General features: G+C 31.8%; 10 protein-coding genes and 2 non-coding genes across 12 annotated transcripts, besides 1 other annotated feature; 5 read left to right on the forward strand and 7 right to left on the reverse strand.

The window, feature by feature from the left end:
• Positions 1 to 784: part of a mobile genetic element that runs on past the window's edge.
• Positions 785 to 1,109: 325 nt separating this feature from the next.
• TVAGG3_0965750 (uncharacterized protein) lies at positions 1,110 to 2,251 on the reverse strand (the record flags this gene model as incomplete). Its single annotated transcript, XM_001581518.1, has 1 exon — positions 1,252 to 2,226. The coding sequence occupies one exon, from the start codon at positions 2,224 to 2,226 to the stop codon at positions 1,252 to 1,254; it is 975 nt and encodes a 324-aa protein (XP_001581568.1).
• A 473-nt stretch (positions 2,252 to 2,724) lies between these two features.
• TVAGG3_0965760 (eukaryotic translation initiation factor 5B family) lies at positions 2,725 to 4,833 on the forward strand (the record flags this gene model as incomplete). Its single annotated transcript, XM_001581517.2, has 1 exon — positions 2,725 to 4,779. One exon carries the CDS (start codon positions 2,725 to 2,727, stop codon positions 4,777 to 4,779), a length of 2,055 nt encoding a protein of 684 aa, XP_001581567.1.
• A 2,033-nt stretch (positions 4,834 to 6,866) lies between these two features.
• Positions 6,867 to 7,937, reverse strand: TVAGG3_0965770 (uncharacterized protein; the record flags this gene model as incomplete). The annotated part of the gene is made up of 1 exon (XM_001581516.1): positions 6,867 to 7,937. One exon carries the CDS (start codon positions 7,935 to 7,937, stop codon positions 6,867 to 6,869), a length of 1,071 nt encoding a protein of 356 aa, XP_001581566.1.
• Positions 7,938 to 8,539: 602 nt separating this feature from the next.
• TVAGG3_0965780 lies at positions 8,540 to 8,611 on the reverse strand. The gene has a single exon. It is a non-coding gene; the product is annotated as a tRNA-Glu (tRNA).
• A 374-nt stretch (positions 8,612 to 8,985) lies between these two features.
• Positions 8,986 to 10,204, forward strand: TVAGG3_0965790 (uncharacterized protein; the record flags this gene model as incomplete). Its single annotated transcript, XM_001581515.2, has 1 exon — positions 9,098 to 9,526. The coding sequence occupies one exon, from the start codon at positions 9,098 to 9,100 to the stop codon at positions 9,524 to 9,526; it is 429 nt and encodes a 142-aa protein (XP_001581565.1).
• Positions 10,205 to 10,289: 85 nt separating this feature from the next.
• On the forward strand, positions 10,290 to 12,811 carry TVAGG3_0965800 (WD40 repeat-like family; the record flags this gene model as incomplete). Its single annotated transcript, XM_001581514.2, has 1 exon — positions 10,295 to 12,811. The coding sequence occupies one exon, from the start codon at positions 10,295 to 10,297 to the stop codon at positions 12,809 to 12,811; it is 2,517 nt and encodes an 838-aa protein (XP_001581564.2).
• A 493-nt stretch (positions 12,812 to 13,304) lies between these two features.
• Positions 13,305 to 14,708, reverse strand: TVAGG3_0965810 (armadillo (ARM) repeat-containing protein family; the record flags this gene model as incomplete). Its single annotated transcript, XM_001581513.1, has 1 exon — positions 13,353 to 14,708. The coding sequence occupies one exon, from the start codon at positions 14,706 to 14,708 to the stop codon at positions 13,353 to 13,355; it is 1,356 nt and encodes a 451-aa protein (XP_001581563.1).
• Positions 14,709 to 15,373: 665 nt separating this feature from the next.
• On the forward strand, positions 15,374 to 16,192 carry TVAGG3_0965820 (protein ubiquitination; the record flags this gene model as incomplete). The annotated part of the gene is made up of 1 exon (XM_001581512.1): positions 15,374 to 16,192. The coding sequence occupies one exon, from the start codon at positions 15,374 to 15,376 to the stop codon at positions 16,190 to 16,192; it is 819 nt and encodes a 272-aa protein (XP_001581562.1).
• Positions 16,193 to 19,525: 3,333 nt separating this feature from the next.
• TVAGG3_0965830 (armadillo (ARM) repeat-containing protein family) lies at positions 19,526 to 20,891 on the forward strand (the record flags this gene model as incomplete). The annotated part of the gene is made up of 1 exon (XM_001581511.1): positions 19,536 to 20,852. The coding sequence occupies one exon, from the start codon at positions 19,536 to 19,538 to the stop codon at positions 20,850 to 20,852; it is 1,317 nt and encodes a 438-aa protein (XP_001581561.1).
• A 482-nt stretch (positions 20,892 to 21,373) lies between these two features.
• On the reverse strand, positions 21,374 to 22,188 carry TVAGG3_0965840 (Chain E 40s Ribosomal Protein S4; the record flags this gene model as incomplete). Its single annotated transcript, XM_001581510.2, has 1 exon — positions 21,402 to 22,169. One exon carries the CDS (start codon positions 22,167 to 22,169, stop codon positions 21,402 to 21,404), a length of 768 nt encoding a protein of 255 aa, XP_001581560.1.
• Positions 22,189 to 22,256: 68 nt separating this feature from the next.
• On the reverse strand, positions 22,257 to 22,328 carry TVAGG3_0965850. Its single transcript has one exon. It is a non-coding gene; the product is annotated as a tRNA-Gln (tRNA).
• A 1,295-nt stretch (positions 22,329 to 23,623) lies between these two features.
• On the reverse strand, positions 23,624 to 24,317 carry TVAGG3_0965860 (RNA polymerase II transcription regulator recruiting protein; the record flags this gene model as incomplete). The annotated part of the gene is made up of 1 exon (XM_001581508.1): positions 23,747 to 24,298. The coding sequence occupies one exon, from the start codon at positions 24,296 to 24,298 to the stop codon at positions 23,747 to 23,749; it is 552 nt and encodes a 183-aa protein (XP_001581558.1).
• Positions 24,318 to 24,786: the final 469 nt, after the last annotated feature.

The raw sequence follows: 24,786 nt of genomic DNA on the forward strand, positions 1-24,786 counted from the left end.
ACAGTTAATGATTGCTGAAAAATGAATAGTACTGAATAACAGCTGGAATTTCATAAGTATTTTGCGTATTTATACTGATTTAAACATGAAATACTCATACAAAATGCAAAGTTTTTAAAAACAATCAATAAAAGATTTTAAATTAGATAAAATATCATATGTCACTTCTTTTTTCATCTGGATAATAAAATTGATAAATTTTTTTAATTAAAGATAAAGATGCATTTATAGTAGTAGAAAATTAATTTCTAGACTAAAGCTTGTTTATTGTCACCGTTTTAAGTCTAAATTTATAGGAAATGGTTATTTTATTATGCATTAAAAGTTCTTCTATAAAATTAACATTAAAATCATCTTTCGCCTAAGAGTAATAACAAGGTTATGCAAATTTTATTGAAAATAGTACGAGAATTTTGTTTGAAAATATAATATGGTTAAAAATAGGGAATGGATGTATGAATGTTCCATATTTATTTTATCCGAGTTGCTTCATGATTCCATATTGCCGATTCCTATTCCAGTTTTTGGTGCTTTACTATGATAACCAAATTGATTTGGTTATCATAGAAAAGAGACCATTATCATGCTTAGAATTAATTATGTTTAGGGTCGGTTTATTGGAATAAGGAAGTTTATAATACGTGAACACTTGTTTCCTCATCGAAAAGTCATAACGCATAAAGTTGATGTTTCCTTAGTACAAAAAGTGACATATGACGCTTAACTCTTTATTCCAGATAATGACCATATTTATGGGATTAAAAAGTTTAGGAAGCTTCTCCCCATTGTTATTTATTTAATATCCTATGATATATGAAAAGAATTTTTATCAGAGCTCAAAAAATTCATTTCTCATGTAAAATCAATTTGTAATCACATTTATTAAGTCTTTTTAGAAGTAAAGGCATATTATATCTGATACATCTGGCATCATCGTATTGTATTCAATCACTCAATCGCCAAAAATTCAAAAAATAAAAATTGAATTCAATGAATTTCAAGGTGCAGCATGCCGAATATTCTGAATGAACTTATAAGAATATACTGAAAAATAATGAATAAGACAATGAAAAAAATGAGATTTGAATTCTCATCCAAATTATTTATGTCCACTTTTGAGTTCCAATAGCTCTTAGCTTAATGTACAATGGTAAGTTATTTGAAATTTCATGCGATCCTAATTAAATTTGAATTAAATCATTTGGAAAAAAGGAATTAAATTTGAAAATAAACAATGCATATAGAAACAATTTATTTAACGTTATTAAACAAAATTTGTCTAGCCATCTCATCTTCGTCAATGTCAATAGGAGATGTAGTTTCGGGAACTAATATAGGATATTTCTTAAGTTTAAGTTCGATCTGTGCGTTTTGAGACTTAACCAAATCGATCTGTTCTGTTAGATGAACAACTTCTTCAAGTAATTTTTCGTCATCTGTGCCATATTTCTTCTTCGACAATGATTTTGATTTATCTTCAATATCTTGTTGCATCTTTTCAATGTTCTTTTGAAGACTCTCTACTTCTCTTCTTTTAGTTTGAATAAGTTCTGCTAACTTCTTAAGTTGATTATCTGATTGACAGTCTTGTAATGATATTGAAGTGAGATTTTTGATTTTTTCTTCATTTTCACCCTTTAATGAATCATATTCTTCTCGTAAATCTTCTAACTCGCTTTCTACAATAGAATATTTATCATTTAATGCTGTTTCTTCATCAACAATTTTTTGAAATTCCGCATTTCCGTTTTCTTTTACTTCTGATAGTTTTGCATTGTATTGGGCAGATAGTTCCTTGAAGTCATTGGTTAATCGTATATTTTCATCTCTAATTTTATTTCTGACGAGTGATAAAGATTGTATTTTAGCTTGAACAACTCTTTTTAGTGTTTCAAGCTCTTCGAGTGGATCTGTAGATACTTGTAATAGTTGTCCAGTTATAATTTTCTTTTGTACTTCGTGAAGTTTTAGACAAATTGAATCTGGTTCATTAGGATCATCCGAATTTATTGATCTTGATACTGATTCACCATCAATAGCTGTTTCTCTTCCTATTTTTGATCTTGAATAGCTCTTTGAAGCGTTTTCAATTGATCTATTTGTATTTATACTGTCTGAGAGTAGTTTATTTTTAACATCATAGTATCTACGTATTATTTCTTTGTCAGCAAGTGTGGATATGTATTTTTCAGCAAGCTGGAGTTGCTGGTTCGTAATATCATTCATTTACGTTTGTATTTTTATAAAATTTTGTAATAAATTTTCAATAGAAAATACACATATTGGAATCAAATTTCATATCAATAGTTTTAAGTCAAAATTTTCGACTGAGCAAATCCAAATTAACCAATGGAATAAAGGAATTCGACACTGACGTTGAGAAATCTGATATTACATTGTTGTTCTTAAGGGGATTCTGCATTCTAACGCAGCATCTAAGCAATATCTGGAATGGGAAATCTGTCCTCAGGCGTGCCATATATGTGTATTAGTACCTGCATTATTCTTCATCAACTAGGGACCATTAAAACTGGACAGTTTTCGTCAACGAAGAAAAAAAATTAATTTCATCAATCCAATATCCAATCAGTAAAAATAGCAAAATTACATAGCCAGTTAATACATAATAAAAAAAGCAATAAAACATCAAACAAGAGACAAAATTTTCCAAGAGCCATAGAAAAAAAAATTGAATGAAGGCGGTCATAAAACAAATTTTAGATAATGTCACAGTGGATTGACGATATTGATCTTGAAGAAAGCGGCTCTGATGCTAAAGAGGAAGAGCCCGAAGAGGAGGAGGAAGATGGCCCAGCAGCTTGGGAACAAGCTCAAGAATCCTCAGAATCCGAAGAAGAGGAAGCAAAGAAGCCAGAACCTGTTAAGCCAGAGCCAGTTAAACCAGAACCTATTAAGCAAGAAAAGGAAACTTCAGCACCAAAGTCAAAAATCCAATATACAGAAATGGAAGCTGTTCCAGAACACCAGCGTTCTCCAATTTGTGTTATTATGGGACACGTCGATACAGGCAAGACAAAGATTTTAGATAAGATTCGTCACTCAAACATTCAGGACGGTGAAGCCGGTGGTATCACACAACAGATCGGTGCTACATACTTCCCAGAGTCCGAAATCAAGAGAAGAACACAGTTCTTCAAGGGTCCATTCAAACTCGAATACAATATCCCAGGTCTTCTTATCATTGATACACCAGGACACGAATCCTTCTCAAACCTTCGTTCCCGTGGTTCCTCACTTTGTGATATCGCTATTCTCGTTATTGATATCATGCACGGTGTCGAAAACCAGACACTTGAATCCCTTCAGATGCTTGTCTCAAAGAAGGTTCCATTCATCATCGCTCTTAACAAGATCGATCGTCTCTCAGGCTGGCAGTCAAAGGACTGGAGAGAATTCGTTAATGGCGTCAAAGTTCAGGATCAGCATACAATGGCCCAGTATCAGAAGGGTCTGCAACGTGTTATCACCCAGCTTGGTCAGCAGGGTCTTAACGGTGTCCCATTCAACAACTGGGTCCGTAACATCTCAACAAAGATCGAACTTGAAGATGTTCCAATCGTTCCAACATCAGCTATTACAGGTGAAGGTATCCCAGATCTTCTCGCCATCCTTCAGCTCCGTGCCCACATCCAGATGAAGAATCGCCTTACATCAAAGAACGAATTGCAGTGCACAGTTCTCGAAGTTAAGGTCGAACAGGGTATGGGTACAACACTCGATGTCATCCTTGTCAACGGTGTCCTTCACGTCAACGATATTATTGTTTTGGCCGGTATGAATGGTCCGATTGTCAGTCGTATCAGAGCACTTCTTACACCAGCTCCTCTCAAGGAACTTCGTGTCCGCTCCGAATACCTCCACCACGACAAGATCTACGCTGCTATGGGTTGCAAGATCTCAGGACCAGATCTCCAGAGCGCTATTGCTGGTTCCGAACTTTTCGTTGCCCACAGCGATGAAGATGTCGAGATCCTCAAGAAGCGTGTCGAAGCAGATATCACTGCTATCACATCTTCTGTCAACAAGAACGAAGATGGTCTTCTTGTCCAAGCATCTACACTTGGTTCCCTTGAAGCCCTTCTTTCCTACCTCAAGAGCCAAAACGTCAACGTCGCAGCTGTCGGAATTGGTCCACTTTACAAGAAAGACATTCAACAGATCTTACACATCGCTCAGGCTAATCCTAAGTATGCTTGCGTTCTTTGCTTCAACGTCGAAATTTCTGCAGATGCTAAGACATTCGCTCAACAAAACGATATCAAGATTTTCAGCGCTGAAATCATTTACCACCTTACAGACATGTACGCCAAGTACATCGAAGACCTCAAGGTCAAGGCTAGAGAAGCTGCCAGAGCTCAGATGGTTTGGCCAGTCGAATTCCAGTATCTCGAGAAGTCTTTGATTCACAGATCCAAGCCAATTATCATTGGTATCAAGGTCCTCGACGGAACACTCAAGAAAGGTACACCAATCTCCACAATCGGTGAAAATGCAAGATTCATCGGTACAGTTGATTCAATCCAGGTCAACCAGCAGCCAATCGAAGAGGCAAAGATCGGCCAGGAATGCGCTATCCTTATCAAAGATCCAGCATCATGGTCTCCAGAAGCAGATAAGGACTTCCATCCAAAGGACATTTTTGTCTCCAAGTTGACAAGACCACTCATCGATCTCCTCAAGGAACACTTCAGAGATGAGCTCGCTCGTGAGGACTGGGAACTCGTCCGCAAGATCAAGGGTTACCTTAAGATCATCTAAGTATATATTTATATTCCGTATGCTCTTTATAAATAAAACGAATTTGATTCTGAATTTCTGACTTTTTTTATCAATTATTTTTTTTCTATTTGATATCTCAGAAAAATAATACTTCGGAATTTAGATTTACAATATGATGTACATCGGCATATGATATATGCCACAGATTTTAATCATTAATGGATAATGTTAATGTATCCAAATATAATTGTTTTCCTTGAAGCAGTTTATCAGAAGGTAATGCTTTGTTTTTCAATGAGAAGCTGATTCTATTTATGAAGAACTTGTAAAATAACATTTATTGCATAAAGAATGATTTAAAAGAGCCTTATGGGAAAAATTTTACTATGTTTTGCTGAAATAGATAACAGCTGAGGAAAATTAGTTCTACAACAGAGAGTCTGATACATCATAAAGTTAGCAACATAATTTGTATTTTCAGCCGCTACTGGGAGTCATTTCCATGATGAAGTGACAATATCTCTCAAATATAGCAATTTTTGCTTATTGAACATCATACAATGCCAACAAATAAATGAGCCAACCTGAAAGTCCACAATTTACATATGTTGTTTATCGAAAAGATTACATTCAAGTTGGAAACGGTAAGGATCCTTGTATTGGTGATTTAAGAGGAACTTTTGAAGTTCCTCCTCAAGTAGATTCAAAAGATGTAATATCAATTGCTAATTACGCATTTTCGAAATGTAACATCAGCTACATAAAACTACCTGATACTATTCAATATATTGGCTCTTATGCCTTTAACTATTGTAAAATTGTTGAATTCATTTGCCCCAAAAATGTAATTGAAATCTACTCATATGCTTTTTATGCATGCTTATTTAAGTTTGCTGATTTTAGCCAAACAAAAATCAAACAATTTAAGGGAGATAATCATTTTGCTGGGTCTTATATTGAAAAAATTCGTTTCCCAGATAGTTTGGAAAGTATTCCCATAAATTGTTTCTACTATGCAGCTATTAGAAATGTCACAATACCTATATCATGCAAACAAATTCTCTATGCGGCTTTTTTATGTGCTCCAAATTTAGAAGAGTTTCATTCTGAAAGTCCAGAGTTTGTTGTCAAGAACAGAGCGCTTTACAGTAAAGATCTCAAAATTTTATATGCGTATCCATCCAATTGCTTTACCGATTTGCTTCCATCCACAACCACAATTTCAAATCCTAGAGGTTTCTCTTCCACATCTTTTGTCAATTTCACTTTGAAAATTCCTGTCAAATATTTTTCTCCACAGATATTTCGGCGTTGTTCGAAACTTGAATATGTTGATTTGAGTTGCGCTAAAGCAACATCAATTAGTTATGTGATGTTTTATGAATCAAGAAAATTATCTAAAGTAATTTTTCCACCACTTACAACAAAAATTAGTGCATTATGTTTCTCTTATACAAATTTACTGGAAATAATTCTTCCTCCATGTGTTAGCATTATAGAAACAGACGCTTTTAATAATTCGAAAATTGCTGATATATATTATTGCGGATTGAACACATTTGAAAAAAATTCTTTATCGAATACAAATGTGAGAGTACATGTTTCCGATTCTTTCTCCAAAAATTCATCTACATTTCTAGGTTGTCCAATAGTCGATAGGAAATATGTTTGTACAGAGTATTGCCGCAATTATATGACAAATATCTTGTTTTTGGATTATATTTCCATGAAAATTAGTTTCTGTAATCATCTTTATTTGATTATTTTAATAATTTTGTAAATGTGATGTTATAAACAAATTTTTAACGAATATATCTATTTATTTCGGTATTATGATTCGGTGGTGTGTCAGTGAAGTAAATCTTTTGTAAAATTAAAGTATTATTCCTGATTTGTTTTTATTTTTTGTGCGTTTGCAGTTCATAGGTATTATAACATGAATCATAATCACAGTGAATGCCAATATCGTTCACTTATCTATCTATAGAGTATTTTTTTGAATATTAAACTATCTTCACGTTCTCGGTATAGATAAAATAGTTAGAAACTTAATATTTCAATAAAAATATGCATTGAAAACATAACAATTTATAGATAGAATGAAAAAATAAAACAAAAAGAGAAAATTACAATGATTCAACTGGAGAACTTTGTGGATCTTTGAGTTTACCACCACCTCTATTACTAAGCATCTCTACAGGAATCTCCCATTTGACATGCAAAGCTGATTTAGGTCTGTCATCTGGAATATCAGATTGAAGATCATGCAATGGAGGAAGTCCTGGTCCATCTGGGAATTGCATCTGAACAGGAAGTTGTGGCTTTGATTTAACAGCGCTGATTGAAGTTGAAGGTCTTTTCATTCTAACTAATCTTGCAGCGATAAGATTGACATCATTAGCGAGAACTCCGCATCTTATTTTAAGGGATTCAACTTCTTTCTTTGTATCTGATATATTTTTTTCGATCCTTTGCATGTCCATTCTAGAAATGGTTCTTGGGCGTGGTAATGGCTTTATACTGTCGAGTTTGGCAATGGCATCAACTAAGAAGCACATGATTACTAATGGAGATTGCTGATAATTTTCGTATTCAAATGTTTGCTTAATTCCATATGTAGAACATGTACGAAGAGATATTTCTGCATTTGTCTTAGGGTCTGAATATTGCAATAATGATTCATCCCGAGTATATGAATATAAAAGGGCCCTGAACTGATTAGAACCGATGAAATATTGCGAAATAGATGTAACTGGTCTAAGTTTTGTATATGTGCTGCAACATGTATTGATCCATGAACAAATTATTGCTTCTGGATCATTTAGTGAAAAAACTTTGGTTCTTCCAACCTTCTTTACAAGGACATTTGTCGGTATCTTTCTGTCTAAGCTTGCCCACATGTAACATTCAATTAAGTTGATAAATGCGATCTCGTCAAAATTGGATTTCGCGAATATTGATGCATCGCCATACCTGTAGTATCCGTGATTATGCAGAATGTCGATTGGAGCATCTGTATTTACATCGAAAATATAGTTCGTTAGTAAAATATATGTTTTGATATCGGAAAAATAGCCTAAAAATTCTTGAGAATCCATTGCATCTAGATTCTGGCATAGTTCTTTTGCCTTTGTGTCATTGCATTTATCACTTAGTGTATATAAGAGCCAAAGAAAATGAGCTTTACTTTTCTTCATAAAAAATAAGTAAAAATTTTTTCAAAACTCTCAATTTTTTTATACATCGAAATATAAATTAATCTGTAGAATGCAAGCTTGCGATAATGGAAAATGAGAGGATAATAAATAATTCAAAAAAGGTGTTGTCTAAATGGCAAATTGAGCAAAACGTACAAATGCTCGTCGCTTTAAATATGAGCATTAATATGATAGTATTTGTTGATTTAAGCTTCAATTGCTTTCAAAAATAACTTTATTGTTTGATTTTTTTTATTCATCATATAAATTCATATATTTTTTGAGGATAACTTATATATTTTGTTATTTTGGAAGAAATATAATATAATTCCTGAAATATATGAATTAAAATTTATAGGCATTGTCTGTAATTAGACACAATGCACATTTTAATAATGTCATTATTTCCACAGATATAAGTGATTATATACTCGTTGGTATTCCATACTTTCAAATAGAACATATTGATTTTGATGATGCAAATGTTATCATAACAAATTGAGTTAATTCTTTGCAAGTGAATCTTTTTGCTGATGTTTTATCTAGTAAATGAAAAGGATTTCAAAATAAATGGATCCATATCAAAAAATAATAATAAAAAATTCCGGTACGGGGAGTTGAACCCCGATCTTGTGGATGAAAACCACACGTCCTAACCGCTGAACGATACCGGATTTACATTTCTAGTCGATTTAATCTTCCCCTGATGAATAAATTCCACTTTTATCGATATTCTTATTTTATTGATTAGCCGTTAGTATAGATTTATGAATATTTGATAATAGAAATGAGTTATCCAATTGCTATGCATTTAAAATATATGCAAAATAATATGAAATAATGAAAGAAAATTGAGATGCATCAGAAATTCTTCTTTTTAATCAAATTTAATGGATAGCATAATGTGTTTGTTCTAATTTATACAAATGCCAATGTCAGTAACGATTAAATTTAACGCTATGACTAGCAAATTCGGAACTTTATTCAGGTCAAAAAGTGCTGAATTTTGGCGCCAAAATTGAAGAAAAAATATTTGAGAGAAACTATGATTTTTAGCAACTATGGTAATTAATACGAAATATGCAAAGCAAATCACTCGATTAAACGAATAAACCGCTTTTTGTAAACTTTACAAAGACAACATTTGTATCGTTCGGTCAATGACCGCTCCTCCAGAGAATCTTCTTCCACTTCCTCTTGATGATTTATTCGACCAGATCAAGAAGAGGGCATATGAATCCCCAGATAAGCAGAAGCTCATCACAACCGAGTTAGAAAAATTACTCAAAAAAGTAAATAAATTAGATACAGGAATATACGTTGACGAAGTTGCCAACAAAGAAATCCTCGCTCAAATGCAAGAAAAGCTCAAACCATATGTATCCAAAGATATGAAAATCGTCGAATTAAGAAAATTAGGTCAGCTCGTTGCCCAAAAATCAGGCGTTCCGATTACTGAATCTGAAAAGAAGAAGGTGAATTTGTTGTATTGGTTCCATATGCATTGGGGAACACTCAAGGTCTGGTTAGATAATATCCAATATGATCAAAGTCGCGATATGCAGAGAGAAGCTAATCCTTATCAGTAAAGTATCTTTTTGAAAAATTATTTAAAGGTTAAATCTATAATTACGAGTGTTTTTTCTTATATTTTTTAAGCAAAGATGGATCTGATTTCACTTGAAGCGTCAGAGCCGAACATTTGCTTAGTAAAACACTTGTAAGGTTCGATCGAATCGATATTGAGTTATCAAATCTATATTATCTAATTGGAAAAAACATTTCATAATAATTTCATTGGCAAAAAATAGAATGAGGCGTTTCAGCTGAAGCAATTTGATTGAGTAACTGAAAACATGTATTTCTATATGGTTATTTGTTGGAATTTTTCAAGGTAAATCAAATCGACTTTATATCTCGATAAAATCAAATAATATGATTTGTAAGCTACACCTGTGCCCTATCTTTCTCACAAATGTACGCTCAAAAAGTAATTTCTATATTGATTAATTACAAAAATTGATAAATTTTAAAAAATCGACTCTATGGGTCTTACAATAGCTGAATATTGCTGGCATGTGTTTAGTCTTGGTAGCCGATGGAATAAATATTTGCTCCGAATTAATCGTGAAAATAGGAAAAATTAAATTTCGCTTTTTTATTGCTTTTAGAGAGACTTAGAGCCTTTTATTCCGGTCCATTTTTATTATAGATGGAAATAAAACCTTGCTGTACTTGTTATAAGGCACAACAACAGTCCGTGGTCTCTCTAAAAACAATAAAAAAATTTTTTTATAATTTTTTTTATAAAAAAAATTCATTAAAAAAATTTACATTAAAAAGTGACACAAGGTCGAATGCAGGACAAAAGTGAGAATTCCAATGGGGAAAACAACCTGCTTGATAGCAGCCTTCTTGCAAATGACCTTTCCACAGAAGAAATCTCTTTATTTCAGCTAAAATACTCACAGGAAACATTATTATCAGAAAAAACAGCGGCAAAAAGCGCTTTTTCACTCATAAATACAATTAACTATGACGAAGATATCCGACTCCCGCTTTCTGCCTACAGAAGGCCGCTTCCTTCCTTATGGAGCTTAACATATCTTCTTTCAGACAATACAAACATATATGTAATCTTCACACCAAACGAAACTATGATCTGGAGTTCAGAAACTGATCGAGAAACTGCAAGATTCAAACTTGGATGCGTAGAAAGGAACAAAGCAGTTCTAATAGACTGTGATTCTGATCTTTCTCTTGTTGCTTACACTCAAAAATCTGGAATTGTTCTTGTTTCAAATGTTTTTGACCCTGAAATTTTTACATTTCCAGCTGAAACACAAGTTACAAGCCTTTGCGCACTAGATCGTAATAAAGTACTAATCATATATAGCAATAGAACCGTCTCAATCTTTGATGCGGAAAAAAGAATTTTCGAAAATATTAATTATCCGTTTTACCAGCGATTAAACTTCTTCAGAAACCCCATTATCAACGAAAGCATCATATTGGTCAACGGCCATGATAAATTATACGGTGTTTTGAGTGGCTATTTGACTGTTTTTGATTTAGAGTATCAACCAGTCAAAACCATTTCAATTCCATCAGGCAGACCTGTTTCTGCGACCATGTTTGATGATACCATATACTTAACTAATGACAGACGCCAAGTTATTCGTATATTAAACGTAAATTCAGAAGAATCTCAAGTAACTACACAAGAACTTGATGAATCAATCGACCTAACTCATATAACAGCCATTTCTAATACTGCCTGCATTGTTTGCTCAAGTTGGTCCGCTCATTTGATTTCATTTTCCGAATTTGTTCTTTCATTACGTTGTTCTGACACATTTGACAACTTCATTATTGGTATTTATGGCTCCCAGGACACATTGCGCGTCCTTACGACCTCAGGAGGACTTTCCAGATTATTTATTGCAAATCCAGAGAACTCAATCCCACTTTTGGAACTTCTCCGTTCTGTTTTGAGACAATTCATACACGGACAAAACGTTTTCAACGTTCTTCGTAATCATAACATTTCTCTTGAAGTTTTCAACGAATTGGACACTCAATTTGCCGAAACAAACATCACACTGATCAAGGAAAGACTCGCAGTACACAGAGAATTGTATAGATTGGCCGGCCAATACTTCGGAAAATTTGATACATCTTTCTTCTCATCGAATCACTTCAAGATGTCCATATTTGAATCAGCATTGAACGATGATTTCGGAGAACTCTCAGATTTAATCAGATCTGCTGCACAAACTTCAGATATTTCATCTTTATTCAACTTTTTCGCAGGAAACCCACAAAAGTTCGCTCCTTCCTTCCTCAGAATCCTCGAGAGATCCATGGATTCTATGGAACATGCCGGATTCGAGACTCATCAGAAACATAATTTCGTAGCAGAGACAGCGAGCTTCGAAGCTGCTTTGATAGCATGCCTACAGTTTTGCGATGTCAGGAGCGACACTTTCTGCGGCCTAGTTCGTATCTATGCTTTAACGCAACCATCATCTCAAATTCAGATTATGAGGTTGTTCGAAGTAAGAAGCGCTGATGCGGAGAGAATTGCTATAGAGGCAGAATGCTACACTGCAATTGCAGAAATGTCCCACAGAGATTGCGATTACAACAGATTTGACAGATGCTACCAGAAGCATGGCGATAAATGCGTAAAGAGTTTAATCTCCTACTACGCGGACCGCGAAGTACCATACGTTTCGGATCTTCTCGAAGTTGGTAAATTCCATGGCTTCAGAAAGAGTGTCCAGGAAAGCTTATCGTTCGATGAAAGCGCCTTGGCCTTCCATTACATACAGGAATCCGGCGCCGATTTTGTTAAATCCGCGAATTTATTTTATGAATATGTCAGAGCGAACAAGAACGAGCTCTCTGTCAGTCAGGCAGCTTCTTTACTTGCTATTGCCAATCTCTGCGTGATTGCAACAGAAAGAAAAGACGTTGCTCCACTCAGAAGAAAGATTGAAAATCGCTTGACACTTTTGGAACTTCAAAAAGTCCGAGGATTAGGAGCTTTAGATATTCTGGACTCAAACGATTTAGTCAAGCACTTCATGAAGATGGGAGAACAAGGAACAACCTTGTCTGTCATTGCTGCAACATTTGATGACAGAAATGACGACGAAAATGGGCAATTGTACATTGACGCCATAATGATGGATGCAAACATCGGAGAAAAGAACCTCACACAGCTATTAGAAGCAACTGGTGCTGCTGCTGTTTTGCCAAAGACATTGAAAGCAAATTTGGAGAAAAAGATTAAGGATGTCGCCCTCAAAACTACCATCTCCAACGCTTTCACTGTTGCCCACAAAAATATTGTTAACTCAACTAATTAATAAAGTTTATTTTTTATATTTTTCATTGATCTTTATAGTTTTCAATGATCATGTCTCAGCTAATGACATTATAGATATATGGTGAATTGTCTAATAATTCGACATCTTTTAATCGATGACTATGTCTGTTGTGGAATTTTATTTATTTATTTAATTAATTATGAATGTATTCTTGTATTATATTTAATTAAAGATACTGAATACGCAAAAATGGACTTTAAAGCTTTAAATAGGCATCGACCAAGATGTTTCATTATAGAGAACAAATTATGACAAAGAAATTTGATATCAATATGAGGGCTTCTGGAATTGAACAAATTGCTTATTTGTAGAATCAACAAATTAATGAAATAAGCAACAAGTTGTAAACCTATAAATAAGGGTGTAAACCTGATCTTCTTGATAGAATTGTCTGGTGATTCTGTGGCTCAAGAATGCATAATTATATTGTTTGGAATCTTAAACATATTTGTGATTTTTAATGTTGTATACAATTTATTTCTATATATTTATAAAATAACAAAAAAATAATATAATATAGTTATTCTCCAGATAAATCTTCAAGAATCTTTGTTGCAAGTTCAGATATAACATCATCATCTGACTCAAGCAATTCAGTAAATATATCTTCTGTCAATGGGAATTGGAAGAAATCCAAAATTGTGTCTAAAGGCCAATAACTTTTCATCGACATAATCCATCTTTGCAAAGCAGATAAAATATCACCAATTAACTGATTGTTATCTGATGTTTCTATCCAATCAAGCATTGCTGGAATCGTTGATCCCGGCGTCATCTTTTTCAGTTGATTTCCAGAAGCCTTCATAATGATATCAACCAAAACTTTGATGCATCCATCCAACAATTTTCTCTTTCCATTTGCCATCAAAGAAACAAGTTTATCAAAGCATGTCAATTCTTCATAAACATACGTTTCAACAAATTCACGCACGTAGAAAGGAAAAACTTCAATGTATTCATGAATAAAATCAAGCATTGGACCTGTTGAATCATCAGTATAAATAAAACATTTGTAAATATATTCTAAAGGTATTAATGGCTTTTCTGAGAGTACTTCTAGTGGAATGAATGGTAATAATACACCGAGAGTTTCATATCCAATGATTCTAATAGATGTAACTGGACAACAAATGGCTTTTGTGGAAATTAATTCCCACCAACAATTTTGGATGCAAAAATCACGAAATGCTTCAATTTCTTCCTCAAGACCTTTCTTAACAGCGGTAATGGAGTATCTAATTGCATTTTTATCGCCTGCTTCGATGTAATCTTGAAGACGTAAAATTACATTTGTAAAATCAAGATTATCTATGTTCTTAAAGTATTCCAGTTCTTTTAGAATGTAGAGAGCATAATAAGGAGTAAGTTGAACAATATCTGCTGGCTGTAAAAAATAATATATAAAAATTAAACCAATTTCTTGATGGTCTTGCATGTTATTTAGCAAGAACGTCATTACGAATTTGCGAGAAACTATGTTTTCTGATCCCAAAATCTTTATGTATATTGGAATCATTTGTTCATCAAAAATCATTTGAGAATATTGCTTGTTTCTCTTTGTAATTGCTGTGAGAAGGCTTAACGAGTCTTGAACTATGGTTGGAACATCAATTGATAATAGACTTAAAAATACTGAGAACAGCTGACTATTATCAATATTATTTAGTATGTTAGGGTACATCCTGAAATCTGGAACTATCTTTATACGGAGATTTTTAATAGAAGTTGCTAATTGATTAAAATCGTTTTTTGATGCAGATTCTAAAGTTAATGATATCAAATTGTGGATTTCATCTGTGTTTACATTAGTAGGAATCAACTCTTCAGTAGGAGCAAGTTCCAGTTCTTCGAGAAAATCATTTTTGACAACTTGCATAATAAAATCTTATATTTTAGGGGAAAAAAATTCCCCTTTATATTTTTCCCATCAAACTTTTTGATTCAAAAAAATGGTTTTGCTATTAAAAATGTATTGTGTGCTTTTTATGATCCATTTTCGTATGACATTTATTGAAAAATTTTTGTTTCTTCGGGTGAATTCTTAGAGAATTATGAGAAATGATTGTGTGATAGAGCAATTTGATATCCATGAGATGCATTTTCCTTGAACTCTAATAGAATATTGTAAAACATTGTATATTATTGATGATATGAATTCAAATTTAAGAAATTTCTTCAGAACGGTCCAAATCACAACCATAACTTTTATAATTATATCCGTGTGAAAGAAGTATTTTATGGATTTAATTGGAAAATGTAATATTTATTAATTTAATGTTTGAATACAAAAACAACAACATTCACATCTTCAAAGATTTCGCAATGATTGATGGAAATAACTCTCTAAGCTTATTATCTTGCTTTCTGCGAACATCTTCATATGGATAACTTGAGGGAGTTTGCTATATTCTTGCTTCAGGAACTTCAAAACTATAATGTTTGTTACTACAATTCTTCTTTACGAATCTCAGAGTATTTTTCTGAAAACGACTTTTCAATTTAAATTCTCCCTCAGAAAAGTGCCACAGATAAAAATTTACAATGTTTAAATCAGAGCAATTAATAAATGAAAATGAATGCGATTATAGCAACCTTAAGCCAATTGAAGTATTCAAATACCCTACTCTAGCTGCAAAAATAATATTGGACGTCAATTCAAGTAATATTTCTCAATCATCATCGCAAATCAATGACCTCATTAAAAACAATAGAATAACTATCCAAATGGCGCTTTATTTGATTGACAAATTTTCTAAAGTTCGACCTAAAGAAATTGAATCATTTTCGAAACTTTATCAAAACATATTAATCGAATTCTCATGCATCACAAAACCTAAAAATGAAAAGCTTGCAGCAATGTTACATAATAAAAGATTCAAATTGGAAAATTACAATTTATATTCAACAAATTCTCCTTTATTCTACATTGCATTCGATAAAGTTGATGATCTTAAGAGTAAATTCCCAAAATTTAATGTTTATCGGAAAATAGATGAAATCACACCACTTGATTGGGCAATTAAATACGGATCAGAATTATGTTTCAACTACTTGAAAAATATGGGAGCTCTTTACACAAATAACTCTGAGGAATATGCTGTTCAAGGAGGAAATAAAAACATTTTTATGCAAATGATAGAAGATGGTAAATCATTTGATAAGATGATTAATATTGCTTTGGAATATCATAATAATGAAATTGCTGAGTACCTTAAATCAAATTGTGGACAAACTTTTGATTCAATTGCTGAAAGCATGTATTTTGGAAATTATGATGTTGCATCTTATTTACTTTCTCATAGTGCAAATGTCAATAAAATTTACATTCTTTTTCTTTTCATATTATGCGTTGTTTTTTGAAATACTCTTTCATTTCACATTTATCATTGTTTTATATTATTATCTTTCCTTCCATATATTTCATTGTTTTATACAATTCTATTTCTTTCAATATCTATCACTATTTTATTGCGTTATTTTTCTTTCAATATCTATCAGTTTTTTGTGAAACTCTCTATCTTTTCATTTATATCATTGTTTTATGAAACTCTTTTTCTTTTAATTTTTATCACTGTTTTATTCAATTCTATTTCTTTCTATATCCATCCTAATTTTATCACATAATCTATCCTTTCATATCTATCATTGTTTTGTGATATTACATTTCTTTTGATATTCATCATTTGTTTATAAAATTATGTTTCTTTTCATATACAACATAACTTTATATAACTCTATTTCTTTTCATATCAATCATTACTTTATGCAATTCTCTCAATTTTAATGAATGCCCTCTTAGTATTGCTATTAAATGGAATTCAACAGAAATTGTCAAATTTTTAATTGAACATGGTGCAGATGTTAACATGAAACTTATTTTCTATCTTTTATCATTTGTCATTATTTTTATCGCATAATCTTTGATTTCATATTTATCATTGTTTTATAAAATTCTCTTACTTTTCACATTCATCCATGTTTAATCGCATTCCCTTTATTTTCACATTTATCATTATTTAATCATATAATCTTTCTTCTCAAATTTATCATTGTTTTTTGACACTATCTTTCTTTTCATATTTATCTTTGTTTGATGACATTCTTTTTCTTCTGATATTTAACTTTGTTTTATGGAATACTCTATCTTTTCATATTCATCTTTGTTTTATGGAATACTCTATCTTTTCATATTCATCGTTGTTTTATGAAATTTGCTCTCATTTCACCTTCATCATTGATTTAAATAGGTCATTTTCTTTTCATAATTATCATTGTTTTATTTAAATTTCATTCTTTTCATATTTATCATTGTTTTATTTAAATTTCATTCTTTTCATATTTATCATTGTTTTATGAAATTTTTTATCTTTCCATATCTATTATTGTTTTGTGACGCTCCTTATTTCTTTTTATCTAGCATTGTTTTATATAATTCTATTTCTCTTCACATTTATCATTACTTTACTACATTTTCACAATATTAATGAATGCCCTCTTAGTATTGCAATCAGCTTGAATTCAACAGAAATCGTCAAATACCTAGTTGATCATGGTGCTGATGTTAACATGATACTTATTTCCTTTCTTTTCATATTTATCATTTTGTTAGAAAACTCTCTTTCTTTTTATATCTTTCAATGTTTTATGATAATATCTTTCTTTTCATACTCATCATTGTTTTATCATATTCTTTTTCTTCGCATATTTATCATTGTTATATAAAATTCAATTTCATTTTACGTTTATTGTTGTTTTAATTAATCCTTATTCATTTCATGTTTATCATTATTTCATTTAAATTTCTTTCATTTAATGTCATTCTTTTTCATTTCATATTTATCATTGTCTCAAACAATAAATTATTGTTTTATGACATTCTCTTTTATTTTCATATTTATCATTGATTTATATAAATTTCTTTCTTTTCATGTTTATCATTGTTTTATGTAATTATCCATCTTTCAATATCTATAGTTGCATTATGAAATTTTCTTTCATTCCACATCTAACACTATATTGTGATGCTCTTTATATTTTGATATTCTACATTGCTTGATATTATTATCTTATCCATCATATCTATAATTGTTCTATGAAATTACCATGATATTAATGAATGCCCTCTTAGTATAGCAATCAAAGCGAATTCAGCGGATATTGTCAAATTCCTAGTTGAACATGGTTCTGATGTTAACATGAAACTTATTCTCTTTCTTTTAATATTTATCATTATTTTATCACATAACCTTTATATTCATATTTCGCATTATTTTATCGCATTATTTTTTCTTTCATATTTATCATTGTTTTATATTATTATCTTTATTTTAGTATTCATCGTTATTTTATAAAATTTGGTCTCTTTTCACATTTCTCATTGTTTTAAACAATTCCTTATCTTTCCATGTTTATCTTTGTTTTATTCAAATTTCTTTCTTTTCATATTTATCATTGTTTTATATAATTCTATTTTTTTTCATATTAATCATTGTTTTATGAAATTCTTTATCTTTCTATATCTATCATTGTTTTACTACATTTTTTGTCTATTTTTATCTTTCATTGTTTTATGACATTCTCTTTCTTTTCATATATTTTGTTGTTTTATGATATTCTCTTTCTTTATATCTTTATCATTGTTTAATGAAATTCTATTTCTTTCCATATGTTTCGTTGTTTTATGATATTCTCTTTCTTTATATCTTTATCATTGTTTAATGAAATTCTATTTCAATCCATATCTATCATTGATGCATGAAATTCTCTTTCTTTTCATATTTATCATTGTTAAATGTAATTTTCTATCTTTCAATATTTATCATTATTCTAAATAGTTCTCTTTCTTTCCATATCTATCACTCTTTTGTGAAATTCTTTGTCCTATCATATCAATCAATGTTTTATAGCATTCTTATCTTACTTATCATTTATGTTATTGTTTTATATAATTATCCTAACTTTAATGAACGCCCTCTTAGTATTGCAATCAACGCAAAATCAGCAAAAATTGTTAAATTTTTAGTTGAACATGGTGCCATGAATATCAATTAATTTTTTCTGATGCTTTTCTATATGGAATTAAGTGAAAACAGTAATATTTCTAGCTGCGTTATAATATTAAATTGGCAAACATTTTATATCTTCAAAAGTGAGGCAACTCTAGGAAATAATGAACACTACTGGCTAATTTTTTTTGAGTGTGACAACTCTATAAATTATTTTCTCAATTCTAGTGTTTTCTAATACTACCAATATTTAACAGGGTTACATGCTCTCAAAATAGAACAGCTTGGCAAAGTCCATTTGCAGCTAAACCGCGGCAAAAGTTCTCAAAATAGAGATTAGGTTCGACCGATTAATATAGCTTTTTTTTGTAGTTACTATATATATATATAGTTTCTTCTGATTGGAAAATGCGCATTAACCCCCACATAATTATTATGTGAAAGAGCAAGCTAGACAAAATATGAGATTCTTATTTTTCTCTGAGAATAATAGATCTAGTACTTCATCGTAGTAATTTATAATGATAATGGCATTATTGGCTGAATCTTCCTTGCGGGTTCTCAAGGGGATGCATGGTTTACAAATTCTTTCAATTTACTTGATAGGGGAAAAAACGAAAATGTCTTATCAAGTAGTGATATGAATTAATGTTAATTCTTCTTAAAATTTTATATTTAGATTTTGTGCTAACTATTGTATGGATGAATATAAAAATTTAACAAATGAAAAAAGACATTTAGCAGAAAACAGCGAAGAAGAAGAACATGAAGAGGAAGAAGATATTATCGAATTTGATGCAGAAACGTATTATACTGCAATTCAGAATATAATTACCCCAGAAAATTCTGAAATCTTTGCAGAATCTATATACATCGTTAGTGTATGTACTAAAATTGAAGATGCTGCCATTGAATTTCTTAAATACAAAGTAGATAATGCGTCCATCCTTAAATACCTCTTAAAAATGCTACAAAATGACCTGGAAATTCAAACAATACTTAGTATATTTCAAATATTCACCAATTGTGTGATTCTTGGTGACTGTGCAAATGAATTTTACGATTCTGACTTATATTTAGTAATAAGTACACTTATGCATAGCGATTTACAAGGTGATAGACAGGGAATTGCTGATTTTATTAATGAACATATCGAATTTACAAATGAAATTTTACATTTTTTAAATGCGCTTTCATCTCAAGAAATTCCAGAGGAAAACATAAATTCTTGCAGAATATTTTGGTCAGATTTATTAAAATTTCCTGTGATTTCATTAGAAACTGAAATAGAAATGTTGAATTCAAATTCATTCGAAATAATTTACAATATACTTAATTCTAAAGCAAAATTATCAACATCTATTATATACAATGGGTTTGTAAGAATAGCTTTCCATAGATTGGCTCAATTTTCAACTGATTTTGATCGATCATATATTTGTTTACGATTTTTGATGGAAGATGATCCATTGAACACAACAGAAGAATTTCCTGAAGACTGGCTCCAAGTTTTTGGTACATTTCTTACTGAAGATCACGATTTCAATCAAATTAATAAAATATTAAAAATTATTTATCATGCAACAAAGCATCCGTTACTAAGAAAGAATATGAAAGAGGCTGATTACATAAATTTACTTATTCAATACAGCGAAAACTCGAATTTTAAAAATCGAGCAATATCTCTTAAAATTTTGCTTTGTTTGCTAAATGATCCTAATGATCCGATGTTGGTAAACTTCATTATTGATCAAGGTAATTTAGAATTCTTGTTGCCTTTCCTTGAAGTTGAAAATCAAAAAATTAATAAAATTATTGTTTTTCAACTTCTTGAAATCATTAAATATTTCGATGAAAATGTTGAATTACTTGATGCAATTCTCAATTCTGAAGAAGTATTAAATTATATCCAAGAAATTGCAGATCTTGACGAAGATGAATCATCATCACCTCAAATGATTGAAGCTGCTTATATGATAATGGAGGAAATTCGCGCGAGAGTTGAAAAAGAATGAACAAATCTTATTTTTTATGTTTGTTTTGTTATTTTATATAAAGATAATATGATTTATTATGAATTTTTATAATTTAGATTTTTAGGAAGTAATTCAATTAAGACTATAGTTAATAAGAAGAATTGTTGCACCATTCTGGGAAATACTACATGTAGTGGATGAAAATTAAATATATGTTGATAATTTTATGAATTAACAGACTCTACACTGTAGAACCAATTCTTCTCAGTTATTATCCAAATACGTGAAATAAAGAGGAAACCATCCTAAAGTAACTAAGATTTAGTTTCAATCTTTAGTATTTAATGGAGAAGAGTTTTTCGATGATAGGTAAATTGTTGCTCACTTATAAGCAACTCCAATGAAAACAAATTACTTTTAGGAAAAATATAACTTTCATTAAAATGTATATTGGTTTTAACTGGACCTAAGCTGTCAAAATTCTGATCATGAACATTCTATTTTTAAGTATTTTAAGAATTCAAAAATAAAATTCTCAAAATTAAAAATTACTTTAAAAATTTTAGAAAATAACGAATAAAGTTTAATTTACTCCTGGTTGATTCCCTCAAGGATGGATGGGCGGACACCCTCACGAGCTGGAAGGCTGATGAGTGGGTGCTCGTTCTCACCGATGACGAAAACGTTCATGATACGTGTGGCGAAGACAGCGCCAGATGTATCCTTAAGGTGAACGATATCGAAGGAGGCCATCTGCTTCTCGATCTTCTGGATTGTTCCGACACGGCCGACGTTACCACCAGCTGTAACCATGGCAACATCGCCAACCTTGAACTTGATGACGGACTCGACTTCGCCTGTCTTGATGTTGAACTTAAGAGCATCATGGACACGGACGGATGGGTCGACATAGGAGATTGTACGGCCATCGTGTGTAACGACGTGTGGGATACCCTTGGCGCCGATCTTGAACTGATTGACGCGGAGAAGCTTGAAGGAAGCTTCCTTAGCCTCGATATGGTGGACGCAGAAACGGCCCTTGCAGTCGTAGATGATACGGAAGAGTTCGTTGGACTTGCCGAGCTCGATGACATCCATCAAACCTGTTGGATAACGGTAGTTTGTGCGGACCTTGCCATCGACCTTGACGAGGCGGCGCTTAACGATAGCGACGGCTTCCTTAGCTGTAAGAGCGTATTTAAGGCGGTCACGAAGGAAGATGTTGATTGGAAGGCATTCACGGAGTTTGTGTGGACCTGTGGATGGGTGGGAAGCGAACTTACCAGCGGACTTAGCGAGAAGCCAGTGGTGTGGAGCTGTGAGACGCTTAAGGTGGAAACGTTGGCAGCGAGGCATTACTTTTCCAAAAAGGAAGAGCCACGACGATTATTATTTTCTCAAATTTGAAATTTCAAAAAAAAATTATAAAAAAGGAAAAAATTTTGGTTCCACCAGGAATCGAACCTGGATTTAGGGATTCAGAGTCCCCAGTGATAGCCATTACACTATGGAACCTTCACTTTTTCTTTATTGACTTTTTATTAAAGATTATTATCACCATATATAGGGAACTTCCCTTGTAATAAAAAGAATAATTATTCATGCAAAATGATCAAAACAAAGGGAAAAAGACTTCAAACCGATCGGTCTTAGATAACAGACGAATTATTATTTCCATACATTCGAGTATTCCTATTCAAGTTATTACTGCGATCAAAGATACAATAAAAACTATTCGATCTGTTGGTTTAGATGTATCTGAATACGTTCCTGAAACAACTATATCAGTTACTTACCAGAAGAAAGCGATGAAACCAATGATTTATTTTGAACCTCCATCAATAGATGAAGAATTTCTTTCTAACATCGAAGAAAATTCTATAATACACACAGACAAGTACGATGATATCGATCTAAAGACATATGCTTCCTATTTTAATATCATCCTATTACCAAAAAAGCCTGAAGACATTGTATCATCCCTACGATTCGTGCTTGTAGAAAATAGTATAATAGGAGAAGGTTATTCTGTTAGAGTTTATGGAGATTTATGGAAAGAAGTTTTATCTCAAATACCAGGGATAGATACTACGTATTCCAATGCAATATCGGCAGCAACAAGGAATAGAGCAGAAATGTTTCAAAGTATTGATTCAATAACGACATCAAATGGCAAAAAAATTAACGAAAGATCATTGAAGAATATAGAGCTATTCTTTACCTCGGAATCGCCTGATACTCTTTTTGTTCCATCAGGGAATAATAGGAAAAGAAAAGAGCCAAACCCTGCATGAAGTTAATTTGGGCAGTTCTCTACTAATTCACTATAAATTGTTTGTATATATTATCATATTTTAGCTAATTTTTTTACATATGAATGCGTATTCCATATTTCCCATTTTTAAAATATTGGAGTTGCGTTTTGTGAGATGACTGGTATGCAATCCCCAAGTACATAAGCATAAATCTTTTGTTAAAAATATTGTGATTCATATATTTTTCAGTTATATTACTATATTATCGAACCCAAATCATGTAAATCCGGTTAGAGTTAAGTAAACATAAAGCAAATTCGATAACCAATTCATCCTTAATGCTGAATCTGAAATGAATCTTACTTAAATTATCCTACACTCCCTTCTCATTAAAAAGATGGATAGTTCCGCAAATATCTATATTTTTGATAATTAAAGTTGTTTTCTTAGATAAGCGGAATGTTCTCTCACTTTTTCACCGAAATTCAACAGCATTTTCAATATGGGCTCAAATACTACAAGTTCATTTAATAACAAAAGGGCTGGTATAAATTGGAAACTCATAACATATAACTACGAAAGAAATTCTCATAGATCTAAAGATATTTCTAGAAAAAGAGATTAAAAACTTGGTTAATTTAAGGGATAGATAGATAGTATTTAGTATAATAATATAAATTATAATTGTTCAACACCGAAGACTTCATTGAAGTCAAAGAAATCTGTAAAGTCAGAGAAGAATAAGCTGTCTATTTCGTTATTCAACTCTTTAGATGTAATTCCCGCACTAATTTGTCTGTTTGGTTTAACATGGTTATGAATTGGAGCTTCAGAAACAGAACTTTCTGAAACGTTATCTTCACAGGATGAGGATGATTCCTCGCTCATCTCACGTTTCTTTCTGTGACGTTCGAGGAGCATGAATCTAGCTTTAATTGCGATATCCGATCTGTTACCGAGATGTTTTCCGATCTTGACCCATTGTGGTCCAAGTTCTTTATACAAGCCTAGCAATCTAACGTCCTCTTCGCGTGTGAATGGACTAAGGTTGACACTTGGAGATAGAAACTTATTCCATCTTTCTCTGCATTGGCGAACATTTCGACCAGGCATGAAAGATGCAACTGATTTCCAGCTGTGAGTGCCAAGCTTGGACACGACACACCTGAGCTTAATATCTTCTTCTTGGGAGAACTTTCTGTTTGCGCGCACGCTTTTAAGAGATGACATTGGAGAAAAATACTTTGAGAAGGTTATTGAATTTTTTATGTCACATTTTGAATTTGAAAAGTCTCAATTAAATAATCATTCTTTTTATTTGTTACATAATGTATGTTCATGTTGGAGCTTTTCACCAGTAAAATCTTCATCTATTCAAAATTGAGAACGTGGCAGCTATCAGTTTTTAAACCAAAATATATTAACATACTACAAAAAGTATACATGGGTCTACAGTTTGATGAACAAACGAGTTCTCAAAAAATGTTTACATCTATACAAAATCGATCAGTTGCATGGCCATCAAATTTTATTGACCATAAACAGCGCATTGGTATCTATATTGTATTCTGGCTATGATTTTGCAAGAAAACCTCGAAAATCTGAAATGACGATCAAGGTCTTTATTTGAAAGCTCTCAAATAACTTTCTATATTTGCGTAGTCATCAGTTATTTGAGATATGCAAATGTTAGAGAGATATAATTCATCGATTCATCA

Source organism: Trichomonas vaginalis, chromosome I, assembly GCF_026262505.1.
Source record: "Trichomonas vaginalis G3 chromosome I, whole genome shotgun sequence".
In the NCBI taxonomy this organism is placed as follows: domain Eukaryota; phylum Parabasalia; order Trichomonadida; family Trichomonadidae; genus Trichomonas; species Trichomonas vaginalis.